The sequence below is a fragment of the Leopardus geoffroyi genome, chromosome B4, assembly GCF_018350155.1.
Source record: "Leopardus geoffroyi isolate Oge1 chromosome B4, O.geoffroyi_Oge1_pat1.0, whole genome shotgun sequence".
Classification (NCBI taxonomy): domain Eukaryota; kingdom Metazoa; phylum Chordata; class Mammalia; order Carnivora; family Felidae; genus Leopardus; species Leopardus geoffroyi.
The window spans coordinates 37,720,314-37,733,263 of record NC_059341.1 but is presented as its reverse complement, the minus strand read 5'-3'; the positions used below and the strand labels follow the sequence as shown (position 1 = coordinate 37,733,263).

Sequence of the window (12,950 nt, the reverse complement as noted above, 5' to 3'; positions counted from 1 at the left end):
AGCTGTCTACACAGAGCCCGATACAGAGCTCGAACTCATGAACTGCAAGATCATGACCTGAGCCGAAGCTGGATGCTTAGCTGACTGAGCCACCCAGGTAGCCCCAATTTTGTTAATGTTTATTTATTTTTGAGAGAGAGAGAGAGAGAGAGAGAGCATCAGCAGAGGAGGGCAGAGAGAGAGGGTGACACAGAATCTGAAATAGGGTCTAGGTTCTGAGCTGTCCACACAGAGCCCAGTGCAGGGCTCAAACTCATGAACTGTGAGATCATGACCTGAGCTAATGTCAGATGCTCAACTGACTGAGCCATCCAGGTGCCCCCCAAATTATTTTTAATTACTGTACATATATGTATGTACTGTGGTGTAAATATCTATGTATTGTTGAGTGTCAAGAAAATTTTGAAATTTTACTTATAGACGAATAATGCCATGGAAATATTTTTGTATATAAACCCTGTGCACACCTTTGGTTCAACATAACAAGTTTATTGAATAGTTACTATGCAGCAGGTATTTTAAAGAAGTTATAATAAAGCCATTTCTCTCCAGGAGTCATAATTGGGGGAGGGGAAGCTCTATTCTACCTTCGGTTCTTTAGAATAGGAGCTGGTGGGTTAGTTCCAGGGTACACATTCCAGGTTTGGTTGCTAAGGTGTAATTATTTCTCAATAATTGGGTAGTATTCCCAGGAGACACTTCTATGCCATCTCAACTGCTTCCTCATAGTGCTGTTGTCCATCTGGTGTGGGCAAGAAGGAGAGAAACAGGGACTGGAGCAGGGTCAGGCCTAGAGAGAAGGTGAGTCTGAACATGAAAATGAACTAGGACAGGGGTGGGAAAGGAATGGATTCAAGGGACTTTTTTTTAAAGTTTATTTATTTATTTTGAGAGAGAGAGAATAAGCAGGGGAGGACAGAGAGAGAGAGAAAGAGAGAGAATCCCAAGCAGACTCCATGATGACAGTGCGGGGCTCGAACCCATAAACCGTGAGATCATGACCTGAGCTGAAACCAAGAGTTGGCCGCTTAACCGACTGAGCCACCCAGGTGCCCCATTCAGGGGACATTTAATAAGTAAAATTCTCTGTCCTGGCAGGGCTGTGGATGGTGCGGGAGAGAAGTCAAAGATGACTGAGACTTAAGCTCTGCCCAGAGATAGGGATTAATTTTGGGATGGAGAGAAGATAATATGTTCAATGTTGGATGTGCTGAGTTTTAAATACTACAAGAAATGAAGAAGTCTAAAATATAGAAATAACTATTTGCAACTTAAGGCCTAGGGAGACAGATTTTGTTACTCTGAAATTACTCTATATTTTTCTAACAAAGTTTAAAATTCACCAATTCTCTATTTTTCTTCTAAAGAAGATAAGGATCTTAAACTCCTTAATTAGCCTGCAACCTCATGGGGCGCCTGGGTGGCGCAGTCGGTTAAGCGTCCGACTTCAGCCAGGTCACGATCTCGCGGTCCGTGAGTTCGAGCCCCGCGTCGGGCTCTGGGCTGATGGCTCGGAGCCTGGAGCCTGTTTCCGATTCTGTGTCTCCCTCTCTCTCTGCCCCTCCCCTGTTCATGCTCTCTCTCTGTCCCAAAAATAAATAAACGTTGAAAAAAAAAAAAAATTAGCCTGCAACCTCAGCCTTCTCATCTTTTGAACTGTGTTGTCTAATGTTTTCATTCCATCATGGTTTTAACTCCCTCAAATTAGTAGTTATTATTATATTTCATAGTCAATACTTATTTAAACTTACCAACCTCTCAGTCTCCTAACAAAAAATAAATTACACACTCAAATTAGGATAATTCAAGGACAGTTTAACAAATAAATTAAAGCAACTATTTCTAATGAGTATGTGTGAATAGAGATTAAGAAACCCGCAAGATATTAGGGTACCTGTGTGGCTCAGTCAGTGGAGCATCTGACTCTTGATTTTGGCTCAGGTCATGATCTCAAGGTAGTGGAATCGAGCCCTATGTTGGGCTCCACACTGAGCGTGGAGCCTGCTTAAAATTCTTTCTCTTTGTCTCTGCCCCTTCCCCCTGCTTGTACTCTTCCCTCTCTTAAAAAAAAAAAAAAAAAAAGAAAAGAAAAGAAAAGAAAAAAGTAAAGAAAGAAACCCACAAGAGATAGTGTAATATGCTGGAGCTGATAGCAATCAGAGTTTTATCACCCCTAGACCTGAAGGGATCTGGGGAGGGAGCCATCATGAAAAGCTGAAAGGAGAGTAATACATATAGGGCTATCGAGAGAAATAGTGACCTCAAGGTATACACCCAGCCAAAGACTACCTTGGTAGGAGGAAACAAAAATATATACTCTGATCTGACATCTTTTCTTTCTGCAGTGTACTATTAGGGCTCCCCATTGGCAAAACCCAGTTCCAAGCCAGAGGACAAGGGAGTTTATTTGATGTAGCCTCCAAAGCATTTAGCAGAGTGTAGAAGAGTGTAGGCAAGATCTGGAGAGCCAACAGAAGATATTCAGGATACCAAGTGTTTTACTAATTCTTAGTACATAACTAATACATTTCTTGAATCCTCCTCCTCCTTTCCAGGTTTATTTTATTCCTTGCTGAAATAAGGAAATATACTAGTATTTCTTTCATTGGGGGCTTACAAATAAAAAATTTCTTAGCCTATCTTGAAATGTCTTCATTTAGCTTTCATTCTTGCATGATATAGCTGAGTATAAATTTCTAGATTGATAGTTATTTTACCTTATTTATTTATTTATTTATTTATTTATTTATTTGAGAGAGAGAGAGAGAGTGTGTGTGTGTGAGTGAGCAGGGGTGGGGCAGAGGAAGAGAGAGAGAAAGAGAGAGAGAGTGAGAATCTCACGGAGCTCAATCTCATGACCCTGATACCATGACCTGAGTTGAAATCAGGAGTTGGATGCTTAACTGATTGAGCCACCCAGGTGCCCCATGGTTATTTTCCTTCAAAACTTGGAAGCTATTATTGCACTGTCTTCTCTGTTGTTGCTCATGAGAAGTCTGTCTGGTAGTCTTTCCTTTGTAGTTAATCTTTTTTCTCTGAAGCATTTAGTATTCTTTTGCTTTCTCTGGTCTTTTATTTTATTCCAGTGTATCTAGATATGGATTGATTTTCTTTATCCTGTGAAAGACTTGGTGTTCTTTTTCAATCTGAGGATTCATATTTCCTTTAATTCTGAAAGATTGCAGACATTTCACTTCAACTATTAGCTCTTGCCTGTTTATTCTTTTGGAATTCCCCTTAAGTGTATATTGGAGTTTTTCATCCATCTCTCTAAACTTCTCTTTTATTTTCTTCTCTATATGTCTGTGCTATATTCTGGGTCACTTTTGCTACTCTTTCTTCCAATTCACTAACTCACTCTTTAGCAGTATCTTGTCTACTATGAAACCTATCTACTGAGTTGTTTGATGTCTATGTTTTTCTTTCTGCATTATCTTTTAAAAATATAACTTCTTGGTGCGCCTGGGTGGCTCAGTTGGTTAAGCGTCCGACTTCGGCTCAGGTCATGATCTCACAGTCTGTGGGTTCGAGCCCCGCATCAGGCTCTGTGCTGACAGCTCAGAGCCTGGAGCCTACTTCGGATTCTGTGTCTCCCTCTCTCTCTGCCCCTCCCCTGCTCATGCTCTGTCTCTCTCTGTCGCAAAAATAAACAAAAAAATAAATAAAAATAAAAATATAACTTCTTATTTCTTTTATGTAAAATCCTGTATTCTTTTTATAAAGATTTTTTTTTATGTTTACACCTTTTTTAAAGACAGAGAGAGAGCACAAGCAGGGGTGGGCCGGAGAGAGAGAGAGGGACACAGAATCTGAAACAGGCTCCAGGCTCTGAGCTGTCAGCACAGAGCCTGATGCAGAGCTTGAACCCATGAACCGTGAGATCATGACCTGAGCCGAAGTTGGATGCTTAACCAACTGAGCCACCCAGGCGCCCCCTGTATTCTTCTTACAGTTCCTATTTTTTTATTAAACAATTTTTTTTTCAACGTTTATTTATTTTTGGGACAGAGAGAGACAGAGCATGAACAGGGGAGGGGCAGAGAGAGAGGGAGACACAGAATCGGAAACAGGCTCCAGGCTCCGAGCCATCAGCCCAGAGCCTGATGCGGGGCTCAAACTCACGGACCGCGAGATCGTGACCTGGCTGAAGTCGGACGCTTAACCAACTGCGCCACCCAGGCGCCCCTATGTTCATCTGTTTTGTATCTTAAAGTCCTCATATGAGTGAAGTCTTATGATATTTGTCTTTCTCTGACTAATTTCACTTAGCATAATACCCTCTAGTTCCATCCACGTAGTTGCAAGTGGCAAGATTTCATTCTTTTTGATTGCTGAGTAATACTCCATTGTATATATATACCGCATCTTCTTTATCCATTCATCCCTCAATGGACATTTGGGCTCTTTCCATACTTTGGCTATTGTTGATAGTGCTGCTATCAACGTTGGGGTGCATATGTCCCTTCGAAACAGCACACCTGTATCCCTTGGATAAATACCTAGTAGTGCAATTGTTGGGTTGTAGAGTAGTTCTATTTTTAGTTTTTTGAGGAACCTCCATACTGTTTTCCAGAGTGGCTGCACCAGCTTGCATTCCCACCAACAATGCAAAAGAGATCCTCTTTCTCCACATCTTCGCCAACATCTGTTGTTGCCTGAGTTAATGTTAGCCATTCTGACAGGTGTAAGGTGGTATCTCATTGTGGTTTTGATTTGTATTTCCCTGATGATGAGGGATGTTGAGCATTTTTCATGTGTCAGTTGGCCATCTGGATGTCTCCTTTGGAGAAATGTCTATTCATGTCTTTTGCCCATTTCTTCACTGGATTATTTGTTTTTTGGGTGTTGAGTTTGATAAGTTCTTTATAGATTTTGGATACTAACCCTTTATCTGATATGTAACTTGCAAATATCTTCTCCCATTCTGTCAGTTGCCATTTAGTTTTGCTGATTGTTTCCTTCGCTGTGCAGAAGTTTTTATTTTTATGAGGTCCCAGTAGTTCATTTTTGCTTTTGTTTCCCTTGCCTCTGGAGACGTGTTGAGTAACAAGCTGCTGTGGCTAAGATCAGAGAGGTTTTTGCCTGCTTTCTCCTCAAGGATTTTGATGGCTTACTGTCTTACATTTAGGCCTTTCATCCATTTTTTTAAGTTTATTTTTGTGTGTGGTGTAAGACCAGTGGTCCAGGTTCACTCTTCTGCATGTCGCTGTCCAGTTTTCCCAGCACCACTTGCTGAAGAGACTGTCTTTATTCCATTGGATATTCTTTCCTGCTTTGTCAAAGATTAGTTGGCCATACGTTTATGGGTCCATTTCTGGGTTCTCTATTCTATTCTATTGTTCTGAGTGTCTGTTCTTGTGCTGGTACCATACTGTCTTGATGATTACAGCTTTGTAGTATAGCTCGAAGTCTGGGATTGTGATGCCTCCTGCTTTGGTTTTCTTTTTCAAGATTGCTTTGGCTATTCAGGGTCTTTTCTGATTCCATACAAATTTTAGGATTATTTGTTCTAGCTCTGTGAAGAATGCTGGTGTTATTTTGATAGGGATTGTATTGAATATGTAGATTGCTTTGGGTAGTATCAACATTTTAACAATATTTGTTCTTCCTATCCAGGAGCATGGAATCTTTTTCCATTTTTTGGTGTCTTCTTCAATTTCTTTCATAAGCTTTCTATAGTTTTCAGTGTATAGATTTTTCACCTCTTTGGTTAGATTTATTCCTAGGTATTTTATGGGTTTGCATGGGTTATAATTTTTTATATATTATTATTATTATTTATTTTTTTACATGTTTATTTATTTTTGAGAGAGCACACAAGCAAGCAGGGAAGGGGCAGAAAGAGGGGGACAGAGGATCTGAAGCAGGCTCTGTGCTGACAGCAGTGAGCCCAATGTGGGGCTCGAACCCACAAACAGTGAGATCATGACCTGAGCTGAAGTCCAGACATTTAACCGACTGAGCCACCCAGGTGCCCCGAATTTTTATATATTATTGCTTGATTTCGTTTTTTACTTAAAAAAAAAGTTTTTCACATCTATAGTCATGAGAAAGATTGGCCTCAGTGTTCTGTTTTTGTACAATCTTTTTAAAGTTTTAGTATCACCATAATGCAGATTGAGTAATGTTCCCTTCCCTTTTTTTTTTTTTTTATTTTCTGGAAATTTTGCGTATAAGTGGAATTATTTTTTCTTCAAATGTTTAGTAGAATTTATTGGTGAAGCTGTTTAAGCCTGGAGTGTCTTTGTGCAAGGTTATTAATTATGAGTTAAATTTCTTTTTCTTTTTAAATTTTTTGTATACTTAAAAAAATTTTTTTAATTTTTATTTATTTTTGAGAGAGAGACAGAGCATGAGCGGGGGAGGGGCACAGAGGGAGGGAGACACAGAATCTGAAGCAGGCCCCAGGCTCCGAGCTGTCAGCACAGACCCTGATGCAGGGCTTGAACTCATGAACTGCAAAATCATGACCTGAGCCAAAGTTGGACACTCAATTGACTGAGCCACCCAGGTGCCCCAAGTTAAATTTCTTTAGGAGCAGGGACTATTCAGTTTTTTCTACTTATGTCAGTTTTAATAGAGCATACTTTTTTTCTAGGAATTTGTCCAATTTACTGAAAACCTTTAAATTTGTCATAACATTGTGACCTTTTGAGATTGATTTTTTCATTTAACATAATACTCTTGAGATCTACCCAGGTTGTTGCATGTATCAATAGTTTCTTTCTTTCTTTCTTTCTTTCTTTCTTTCTTTCTTTCTTTCTTTCTTTCTTTCTTTCTTCTTTTTACTATTTATTTTGAGAGAGAGAGAAAGATAGAGAGAGGCAGGGGGAGGGGCAAAGAGAGAGAGAATCCCAAGCATGCTCTGTGCTGTCAGCGCAGAACCTGATGTGGGCCTTGATTCCACAAACTGTGAGATCATGACCTAATGCGAAATCAAGAATCAGACTCTTAATCGACTGAAACACCCAGATGCCCCAATAGTTTTTTTATTTTGTTTTGTTTTTTTTTTTAGTTGCTGAGTAGTATTCTATGGTATGGATGTACTATGGTTTATTTAGCCATTCATGTATTGGAGGACATTTTGGCTGTTACTAATAAAGCTCTTTTGAACTCTTTCTTTCTTTCTTTTTTTCTTTCTTTCTTTCTTTCTTTCTTTCTTTCTTTCTTTCTTTCTTTCTTTCTTTCTTTCTTTCTTTCTTTCTTTCTTTCTTTCTTTCTTTCTTTCTTTCTTTTTTTTTTTGCTGGGTTGCTGGCAAGCCAAGGATGGTGATTAAGGAATGAGGGGGTGGGACTGGCAACAAAACTTTCTGGATAGTGAGCACCACTGCATGTCCCACAAACATACCATGCCACAGGAATGGAAGAGTAGAAGCTCATCTTGCAGATTTTTCTAGCTCCGTCTACTAATAAAGCTTAACATCATCATGTCAACTAGCAAAGAAGAAATGTTTCAGGGTCCAGTTTCAGTATTACAGAGTGAAGCATGAAGGGGTAGATTTGGAGCTAAGAGGCAACAAATTGATAACTAGAACACAGGGTTTTACTTCCTTTAGTTTTTAACATGTCTTATTTACATTAAGCTAAAAATATACATATGACATTTTCGGAATGTTATACCAATATTATTACTGACAATGAGACTATTGAACGCAGTTCAAGATTTCTTTTTGTCTTTAGAATATACACCATTATGATTGTACAAACAAAATACTGGATTTTAAAATCACCTGAAATAATTTCTCTCCTGATTTTTTTCTCTCTGATTTCAGTAACAATACGCAGTGAGCTTTGTTTGTTTCAGTTTGTTTTCGATTTTTGAGGATTACTCTATTTCTGACTTGTACTTTTCACTTATACAAAACATTTACTTTATTTCAAATTAATGTTTATATATAATGCTGTAAACTCCCCTATAAAGAGTTTTAGCTGCCTCATAGCAATTTTGGCATGTCATATTTTTGTCATTCAGTTGAAATATTTCCTAATTTCCATTGAGGTTGCATCTTTGTTCCATTGTTTATTTAGAAGTATATTTCTTAATGTTCAAACATATGAAGACTTTAAGGTTATATTTTTATTATTTCTAGCTTAATCACATGTGGACAGAAAACATGTTCTATATGAACTTAGTTGTTTGAAATCTGTGGATTCTTGCCGTATTGCCCAGCACACAATCGACTTTTATATGTTTTATGTATGCTTGAAGAGAATATACATTCTGCAGTTGTTGGGGACAGTGTTCTGTAGGTTCATTATATAAATTTGTTAATAATAGTTTCCAAATCTATATTCCTACTGATTATCTTTTTGTTATATCAGTTCTGATAGGTGTTAAAAAAACCTGACATTTTAAACCTGGGTTTATCAGTTTCTCCTTTTTGTTCTATCAATTTTTGCTTTATACATTTTGAGATTATGTTATTAAACTCATCCAATGTAAGAGTGTATCTTCTTGGTGAACTAAATCTTTTATTAATATGAAATGATGTTCTTTAGTACTGCTCTTTGCCTTAAGATCTATTGAAGATCTGCTGCTAATCTAGCTATACTAGCTTTTTTTTTTTGGATTCATGTTTGCTTAATATATCTTTGCCTTTCCTTTTCTTTCAGTCTTTCTGCATCCTTTGCTTGAGATGTGTCTCTTGTAGATAGCATATGATTGGTTTTGTTGTTAATTCAGTTTAGACATCTTTTTCTTTTAATTGGAACATGTAATAAATTTACATTGAATGTAATTACTAGTATATCTGGGCTTAAATCTACCCTCTTTCAAAGCATTTTCTGAATATGCCACCTGTTATATGTCTCTAATTTCTCTATTTTCTTGCCTTTATTTGGATTGAATTTTTTAAAAAAATCATTCTATTTTCCCCTTCGATTACTTAATTATTTACACATTCTTTTATATTTACTACAGTGATTATTTAAAACTTTATTTAATGTTTATTTATTTTGAGGGAGAGAGAGACAGAGTGCAAGCAGGGGAAGGGCAGAGAGAGGGAGACAGAATCCTAAGTAGGCTCCACACTGTGAGCTGTCAGCACAGAGCCTGACATGGGGCTTGAACTCATGAACCATGAGATCATGACCTGAGCTGAAGTTGGACGCTTAACCAACTGAGCCACCCAGGTGTCCCTACAGTCGTTATTTTAGACTCTTACTCTATAGGGTAGAGTACAACATCCATCTTGATATTTCTTTACTATCTTTTAGCATCTCTTCTTGCTGTTAAGGAACTAGCTGATTGTTATTCCTTTGTAGGTAATTTGTGTTTTATTCTAGTGGCTCTAGAATTTTACTTTTTATCCCTGATGTTCTGCAGTGTCACTGAAACATCAGTTTATCTTTATTTGTCCTGGTGAGTACTTGGGTTACACTTCCCATCAGAGGATTCTTGCCTTTTTTTTTTTCAATTCTAGAAAAGTCTCAGTTATCTTTATATATTACCATCCTGCCATTCTTTTGGAACTCCTCTCAGTCCATCCAACACACCTGCTACTTGTTCTTTTATTAAAAAATTATTTTCTTTATTTTCCTACATTGCACACTGGGTGAATTCCTCACTATTTTCTAATATACTAATTCTTTTTTTTAAACTTTTTTTTAACGTTTATTTATTTTTGGGACAGAAAGAGACAGAGCATGAATGGGGGAGGGGCAGAGAGAGAGGGAGACACAGAATCGGAAGCAGGCTCCAGGCTCTGAGCCATCAGCCCAGAGCCCAACGCGGGGCTCCAATTCACGGACCGCGAGATCGTGACCTGAGCTGAAGTCGGACGCTTAACTGACTGAGCCACCCAGGCGCCCCTAATTTACTAATTCTTTAACTGTATTCAGTCTTGATTATATATTATTTGTTAAGATTTCAAATTTTGATGCCTATGTTTTTCATTTCCAAGTTTTCTAATTGGTTCTTTTCATATCTACCTATAAATTATTTCATTCTGTCTTTATTTGTTCTTTTAAGATGGAAATTATTTCTTCACTTTTTTAGCACCCTAAGCACATTCATTTGATGATAATGAGGAGGAGGAGGTGGAGGAGAAGAGGATGGTGACAATGATTATCATTATTATTATTTTATTAAAGTCTTTGAGAGACTGTTTTACAAAATTAATCTCCTCTGAAGTAATTTCCTGTTCCAATTGTTGATTTTGTTATGTTGTCTATCTTTTGTAGCATTAGATTTCTACATGTCTTTGGGAACTTGAGTTTATTTATTTTAAGTAGCACCTCTCTATTTCTCTTCCTTTCCCTCTTTCTCTCCTGTGTAAAACACTTCCTTTCTAGTTGCTTTTTGTGACTGTCTCATTTGCACCCCTACTCCTGATCTAATATCCAGAACCTGGTCTTAAAATGACAATAAGTGGCTCTTCTCCTGTAGAGATATGGGGATGTTGTGGATTCAGGTAGAGTGCCAACAGTTTCTAATTGAGAATAATAATCAATATTTACTGAGTTAATACTATATGCCAGGCACTATTCTACATATATTATTTCATACAATTGTTCCTAACAGTTCTATGAGTTAGATACTACTACTACTATTGCTACGACTACTATGACTATTACTTCTACTATCACTACCACAATGATGACCATTTTATAAATTTTTTTTTCAACGTTTATTTATTTTTTGGGGGACAGAGAGAGACAGAGCATGAACAGGGGAGGGGCAGAGAGAGAGGGAGACACAGAATCAGAAGCAGGCTCCAGGCTCTGAGCCATCAGCCCAGAGCCCGACGTGGGGCTCGAACTCACGGACCGCGAGATCGTGACCTGGCTGAAGTCGGACGCTTAACCGACTGCGCCACCCAGGCGCCCCTGTCCATTTTAAAATGAGTAAATTAAGGCATGTTAAATAATGCCTTTAGTGAAGACAAACCAGAACATTTGAGTAAATGAATGAATGAATGAATGAAAGAATGAATAAATAATCCATTGTTGCTGGTAGCAGATAGACTGAACTCAGACCAAATTAATTTCCTGGCTTTTTTCCCCTATCATTATTAACCAAAACTATGGGTATATGTCACTGGAATATAAGTTTGTAGTTTATAATAGTCAATTTTATTAATATGAAATTATTTTATTTCTATGAAATTTTTGTAGTCCTATAGACAAGTACTCTCCTACTCCAAATCTCTATCCAACTCTCACCCATAGAAAGCACTTTATAATGTCAAGGGAAAAGATGTGATCCAAAGGGCAGGCTGAAATGCTGAAAGTGATACCTAATAGTACCTATCTCATCTTTTTTGACTCTCATGTTAATTTTTATTATACTTATTTTACATATGAATAAATAGAGTCTCCAGGAGTTAAATAAATTGCCTAAGGATATATTGCTAGTGGGGGACAGAGTCTGAGTCAGGAGCCAAACTTGTGTCTTCTGATTCTTAATTATTCTTTGCATGTTTTCATCATACCATGATACCCACCTGTAATGAAACACCCACCTATAGCAAGAGAGAAACAGCAACCCCTCCTCACCATTTTTATTTCTTATAGAGATGTTTATAGTTATGGTAGGTTCTTCAGAGATCACAGACAGGAACTTGGATGTCTCAGAAAAGAACATCAAGGACTTTATGGAGGCACTCCAAGTTGCTGGTCAGGTGAGGACATCTCAGACATCTTCCTGGCTCCAGCCAGCATAGGACCATCTTGATCAAGGTATTTGGTTGGGCACACACCCATTGTGCCAGGAGAGTGGGAAAATTTCCAGTCTGCAGAGCACTACTTGGTCCAGTCCATTCATAGCTCCAGGTCTAGTTCCAGTGTTCCTAGTCTGACCCATATTCTTCACTCCTCAACCTCTGATCCAGCTTTAATCCTCTTTCTAGATTCACTCCTCCCCTTCCTTTCTTGACCAGGGATCATTATTCTCTTTATTATCTTTACCCTTCAACCTTCCTTTCTCCTTGAGTCCCCTCTCTCCTATAGTTGTCAGCAGATAATGTCTTACAAACGCTCAAGTTGCTGAAAGTCAAAATCCTAAATAACAAGATGGCAACTCCACGATGCCAGAAGGTGACAGATATCATCGTTGACTACATGAAGACCATGGTGAGGAGCTGTGCCTCTGGGTTGGGAGCTTTGGGGAAAGAAAGCACCCCAGGTATGAGCCCAAGAGTTCTTTCTGGTGGATGATGACTCTTGGAAACTAAACTATGTGAGAACTTGGATATGAGTATCTCATTTCTAAACAGTTTGCTGGAGTCCATATCTTGTACTGTGAGCCTATCTCAAGAACTGTGACATAGACAGGACTGGAAGATACAGTAGTGAAGTGAAGTGGTGAGGCAGGAGGAGTGAAATGGAAAGGGGGAAGGATTTGGGCTGTTGGTCTCAGAGTCTGACCTGGTTTTCAGACTGTGTCCTGGGATTCCTTAGGTGGTCACCTTTGTTATTACAACTCAACTAAGCATCTCAATCTATTTACTAATTTATTTAAACCCACATATCTGTATGCTAGCCCACCTTTAGACTGAACATTCATGATATTTACTTATCCATCTATTCACATACTTTGTACTTACTTCCCTGACATTGGGTTAATCTGGTTCCTTATTTTCTTTGTTAACTACCTACCTATGGGGTATCTTCCTTCCAGTTTGCCTGCCTTCTTTGGCAGGCCTGTCTTCTGATCAAGACCACTGACCTTCCAGGGACTTCCAAAGTTGCTTCTGTAATCTACCCACTTTCCTGATGATTCACTTGCTGCTGCAGTGAAACCTCTGTGCTTTGGAAACTTTAATCCCCACTCCCACCCCAATACACAGATTGTGCGGATTTCTTGTCTTCCTGTTCTTTGCACACTTTAGGAAGCTCTTGCCCTTCATCACTGGGAAGGTGTCTATTGGATGGGTGGTAGGTGAATTCATGCCTACTCGATGGAGGAGAATCACTTATTGACCAAATCTGATTCTCAGAGCTGTGGGACT

At 38.5% G+C, this 12,950-nt stretch overlaps 1 protein-coding gene across 17 annotated transcripts in view; it reads left to right on the top strand.

Annotated features, from left to right (window-relative positions):
* Positions 1 to 321: 321 nt before the first annotated feature.
* The window catches only part of LOC123590788 (maestro heat-like repeat-containing protein family member 1), a 95,152-nt gene continuing 82,523 nt past the window's right edge, over positions 322 to 12,950 (top strand). For 14 of the 17 annotated variants that reach the window (XM_045464270.1, XM_045464273.1, XM_045464269.1 and 11 more), the window contains exons 1-2: positions 10,840 to 11,621; positions 11,950 to 12,072. In XM_045464270.1, coding sequence (XP_045320226.1) covers positions 11,517 to 11,621; positions 11,950 to 12,072 — 228 coding nt within the window. In that variant the 5' untranslated portion in view covers positions 10,840 to 11,516. Of the gene's footprint in view, positions 802 to 9,045; positions 12,881 to 12,950 lie in introns of those variants that run through there. The other 3 variants (XM_045464268.1, XM_045464267.1, XM_045464277.1) reach the window with 3 other exon arrangements.